This window comes from Aptenodytes forsteri, unplaced genomic scaffold (genome assembly GCF_000699145.1).
Source record: "Aptenodytes forsteri isolate BGI_AS27 unplaced genomic scaffold, ASM69914v1 Scaffold7, whole genome shotgun sequence".
Taxonomy (NCBI): Eukaryota; Metazoa; Chordata; class Aves; order Sphenisciformes; family Spheniscidae; genus Aptenodytes; species Aptenodytes forsteri.
The window spans coordinates 1852270-1857193 of NW_008795919.1; the positions used below are offsets into that span (position 1 = coordinate 1852270).

At 67.2% G+C, this 4924-nt stretch overlaps 2 protein-coding genes across 2 annotated transcripts in view; both read left to right on the plus strand.

The window, feature by feature from the left end:
• TMEM35B (transmembrane protein 35B) overlaps positions 1 to 1063 on the plus strand; it is a 4064-nt gene extending 3001 nt beyond the window's left edge. The window contains exons 2-3 of the mRNA XM_009284823.1: positions 314 to 494; positions 586 to 1063. Coding sequence (XP_009283098.1) covers positions 314 to 494; positions 586 to 716 — 312 coding nt within the window. The 3' untranslated portion in view covers positions 717 to 1063. The remainder of the gene's footprint in view (positions 1 to 313; positions 495 to 585) is intronic.
• Positions 1064 to 3374: 2311 nt separating this feature from the next.
• LOC103903594 (platelet-activating factor receptor-like) lies at positions 3375 to 4379 on the plus strand. The gene has a single exon (XM_009284824.1). It carries the CDS (start codon positions 3375 to 3377, stop codon positions 4377 to 4379), a length of 1005 nt encoding a protein of 334 aa, XP_009283099.1.
• The last annotated feature ends 545 nt before the right edge of the window (positions 4380 to 4924 follow it).

A 4924-nucleotide genomic window follows, 5' to 3' on the forward strand; every position in this document is an offset into this window, starting at 1 on the left:
CTGGGCTGGCTCAGGGGGCGCAGGACCGAGCCCCTGGGGTGCAAGGCTGAGTCCTCGGGGGGGATGAGCAGGTTGGGGTGCTGGGCTGAGCCCTTTGGGGTGGAGGGCTGAGCCCTTTGGGGTGCAGGGCAGAGCCTTTCCGGAGAAGGGGCTGAGCCCTTTGGGGTGCTGGGGTGCAGGGCTGAGCCCTTTGGGGTGAGCAGGCCTGAGCCCGTTGGGGTGCAGGGCTGAGCGAAGCAGACCCTGCCAGAGGGGCTGTGCCCCCCCCAGCGCCGGGCTCAGGGCTGCTCTGCTCCCCTCCCGCCCTTCCCAGAAGTCGCAGTTCGTGCGGTTCGCCGAGGTCTGTCCCCTGAAGGAGTTTGGGTTTGCGCCGGAGCCGGAACAGTACCTGGAGGCGGTGGGCTGGGTGGAGGCAGTGGCCGGGCTGCTGCTGGCGTTCGGGCCCCAGCTCCTACAGGAGATCAGCAACTTCGTCCTCAGTGTCATCATGATCGGTGAGAACGAGTGGGCGCCCGCCGCCCTGCGTGGGGTCTCGGGGGACACTCAGGGAGGGACCTTGGTTCCCACGCTCTGCTCCTCGCCCAGGTGCCATCTACACGCTGCTGGTGCTGCGGGAGACCCTGGCCATGTGCGCCCCTGCCACCCTCTGCCTCGGCCTCCTCCTGCTGCTCAACATCCGCGGGCATGCGGCCCCCACCAAGCCCAAGTTCGAGTGACTGGAGGCGGGAAGGACGGACGGCTCAGCCAGCGGGAAGCAATGCCCTTATGGTATTTTCGGGGATGGCATCGCTTCCCGCGGGGTAACTTGCCGCTGAGGTGTGGTATGTCCTCTCCTGCCACTGCCAGGGGCTCTGGTGCTGGTTGTCCCCATGCTGCAGGACCCAGACTGGTGCTTTGGGATGGTGGCCATGGCACTGCCGTGGCACTGCCACTGCTCCGGGAGCTCCGTTGCTAAACTCGCACAAGGTGTCCAGCTCTTCCCAGCGTTCGGCCACACTGGGCTGGGGCTGGCTCTGCTCTCCTGGGGGCTTTTGTACTTTGGAATAAAGCCTCTTGTTTTTCATGTTTTGCCTCCCCTGTTTATTTCTGCCTCCCCCCATGCTGAGTTGTGGGGGCTGAGGGGCTGTCCTGGGGCTGGAGGCCCTGGTCCCCTGGAGCAGTACCTGGGGACAAGGACTGAGGACAGGCAGGAGCTGGCAGCAGCTGGCGTGGAGGCAGACAGCCGGTGGGGAGAGCCCGTGTGGGGATGGGAGCCCCCTGGCCACCCAGAGCCACCCAGCAATGTGCCAGGCCACTTGCTGCACATCCTGGGGGACAACAGCGACAACGCAACCCCCCAAACCCTGTGTCCAGGCAGGCACATGCTTTTTGGGGATCTTGCTCCAGTGGGGCCACACACCCACAAGGGACCCCTCTGCCACCCCAGATGGGCACGGCCAACGTGGTCTACTCAGGATGAACCCCAAGATCACGTTTGAACCCGGTGCATCTCCCAGCAAGGCAGCTGGGATGGCTGGGGGGGGGAGACTGGCCGTCTTGAGATGAGCAGAGGGAGTACAACACCTCCGTACCCCCAGCGGGACATGAACCACCTTGGGGTGGCACCTTTGATGTCCCAAAGGAGCACCCACAAATTGCAGGGCCATGCGAAGGAAGCAAGTCAAATGCTCGCAGAGTTTGGGCGGGCCCGGGGTGCTGCTCCCCCTAAATCCAGCTTTGAAGCCAACTAAAGCATTAAGAGCCGAGAGGAGGCAGATTCCAGCTTTGATCTCTTTCGGGGCATCCCCCTTTTCCCCCAGCTGCTGGATGTGGAAACTTGACCCTCTGCCACTTTCATCCCGGCGTGGGTGGGAAAAGGGCCCTGGGAAATGGTCCTAGATGGGGCTGGGGGCACGTGGGGGGGGCTGGCCGCACTGGGCACGGGCTGGCCGCATTGGAACCGGCAGGGCCAGCCCCTCCCCCGCACAGCCCCCACCCATCAGCCGGCGCAGGGGGTCTTAGCATGGCTCCGGCGGGGAATCCCCCGTTACATACACACACAGGTGCTTTCCCCACTCCAGCTGCCATCCCACAGGCACTAACCCCCACAGAGGCTTGCGACGGGGAGCGGGGGATCAGGCAGCCCCCATCAGCCGGCGCAGGGGGTCTTAGCATGGCTCCGGCGGGGAATCCCCCGTTACATACACACACAGGTGCTTTCCCCACTCCAGCTGCCATCCCACAGGCACTAACCCCCACAGAGGCTTGCGACGGGGAGCGGGGGATCAGGCAGCCCCTGCCTCCCCCCAGCACTTAAAGCCTCTCCCAGCCCAACTGGACCAGACGGCGAGGAGCAGCTGGAGGGGACGCAGCCGGTCCAGCCCAACCCGGTGGGGTAAGTAACCAGCTTGGCATGGGTGAGATGGAGCATCCCTGTGCAAATGGGGGTGGGGGAAAGAAAGGGAAAGGGGGACTGTCAAGGAGCTGGGGGCTCCTTGGGGGTCTGCACTGGCTCCACAGAACAATGGAAACCCACCGGGATGAGCCCTGAATCCCCCCCCAGCTCGGCAACTTGCGCCCTCCATGCCTCAGCCTGGTGTTGGGTGCTGCATGTGCTGAATCTGGCCCTGTTGTGCTGGAAAACACCCGCTGGGTGACTCAGTGCCGTCGGCGAGGTGTGGGCAGGCGGTGATGGGAGGTGAAATAGCTGCAGCCCTGGGATACAGCCATTGCGGCACAACGTGGTTTTCCGTGGCCAGGACCTGCAAACAGCGGGGTGGCAAGCCTGCCTTGCGCAGAGCTGGGGGGCGTGGGGGGCTGCCGGCCCCATGCTCGTACCCCCTCTCCGTGCCGGGATCTCTCCACCCTGGTGCACACTGAGCTGGTGGGTGACTTCCCCATGGGTGGGCTCCGTGTGGAGACTTGGAGAGCTGGGAGCGGGACGGGGCTGGGTGGCCCCAGCAAGCACGCGGCTGCGTGGGAGGTGTCAAGCCCCGCAGCTGCCAGCTGGAGCCGGCGCAGCACCTCCGGGTGCTGCCGGCTGCGGCTCTGCCCCTCAGCTGCGGCGCAGCTGGGCCTGCCGCTCCCCGGGGAGCCCTGGCCGGGCAGCTGACAGCGGCCCTGGGGCTCCCTCATGGCGTGGGGAGACGTGGCTGGTGTTGGGCTGGGGGGGGATCCCGGAGCCCCTCGTCTCCTGCGAGGAGCCGCTGGAGGCTGAGCCCCTCCAGCAGACGAGGGCATCCCTGCGGGGGGGCTCTGCCTCCAGTGCCCAGCAGCTACTGCAGGCGCCAGCTAGAGAGGTCGTACTGTCTGGGTCAATGTCCCTTCCCTGTCCCCTGAGGGCTGTGTTCAGGACTGTGCCACTGACTGTCCCCCCATCTTTGCAGGAGCCCGGGATGAACGTCTCAGCACCGGGGCCACTGCCGGCGGGGCACTCCGGCGAGTGCGTGCCCAGCGACCTGGTGCAGTTCGTGCTGGTGCCCGCCGTCTACTGCCTGGTGCTGTGCGTGGGGCTGCCGGGAAACCTGGTGGCCTTGCTGGTCTTCCTGCAGAGCGGCAAGGTGAGGAAGGCCATCCGCATCTACCTCATCAATCTCACGCTGGCCGACATCCTCTTCAACCTCACCCTGCCCCTCTGGATCCCCTACTACCTAGCTGGGGGGAACTGGCTGCTCTCGGAGGCTGCCTGCCGCCTGGCCGGGGCCGCCTACTACCTGGCAACCTACAGCGCCATCACCTTCATGGCGCTCATCAGCTTCAACCGGTACTGCGCGGTGCGGGCGGCGCGGCGGGAGCTGCCACTGACGGGGCGCCGGGGTGCCACGCTGGCCTGTGCCCTGGCCTGGCTGCTGGGGCTGGGCTGCTCCGTGCCCACCTTGGCTGCCCGGCAGACCTTCCCTGCCCGCGCCGGGGCCACCGCCTGCTTTGAGCAGCACGGGCAGCAGCGGGCGTATGCCTATGCCATGGTGGGCTTCTTTGCTGCCGCCTTCCTGGTGGTGCTGGGCACCTACGCCTCCATCGCCCGGGAGCTCTCAGTGCCTGCTGCCGCCCTGCCGGGCTCCCACCGGCAGCAGGCGCGTGCCATGGTGCTAGGGATGCTGCTGGTCTTCGTGGTCTGTGTGGCCCCCTACCACCTCACGCTGGCCCCCTGGGTGGGCAGCCGGCCCCCTGTGCCACTCTGCGGGCCCCCCGCCACCCTGGACATGCTGCACGCGCTGAGTGTGGCCCTGCTCAGCTTCAACAGCTGCCTCGACCCCCTCGTCTACTGCTTCTCCATCCGGCGCTTCCGTGCTGACCTGGGACGGACCCTGCGCAAGATCAGCCGGTGCCTCCCGCTCTCCCCACCGGCCCCTGCTGGGCCCATGCCCAGCGCCCGCACATCCTCCTTTGCCTCCTCGTAGCGGGGTGGGCACCGGGGTCCTGCCCCCCAGCTGCCCCGCAGCCACAGTCCCGGCGGGACGGGGTCCCTGGTACCCGGCTAGGGATGGGGAGCAGCGTGGGGGGAGCTCTGGCTTTGTGCACCCCCCCTCCTCCTCCTCCCATCCCCGTTCTGCTCTCTGTGCATCCCCACGCGCGCACGGGCCCACGGTTTCTGTTCACGCATGGATCCTGCCCTCTGCATTCGCAGGCACTGGGGGGGCGGCTCGCCTGGTGAGGGGGGGCTGAGCTGCCGCAGGGGGAGGCTGAGCCATGGCAGGATGTGGTGAGACAGGACAGGGAGGGATGCCCAGGGGTTGCTGTCCCCTTCCGGGGGTCTCCATCCTGCGGGGACATGCATGACCAAAGACACCCATGGCATGAGCCGGGCTGCCCAGGGCGGGGCTGTTTGGGGCCCCATGGCCGGTCCCGTTCTGCAGCAACTGCACCCCGCGCCAGCCGCTCCTGCGCCCCGCCCCTTGGCGCAGGTGCTGCACACCGAGCGGCGCCAGCCGCTCCTGCGCTCCTG

Coding starts and splice junctions, on each gene's coding strand:
- LOC103903594 (XM_009284824.1), top strand. CDS start 3,375: ATGAACGTCTCAGCACCGGGGCCACTGCCGGCGGGGCACTCCGGCGAG.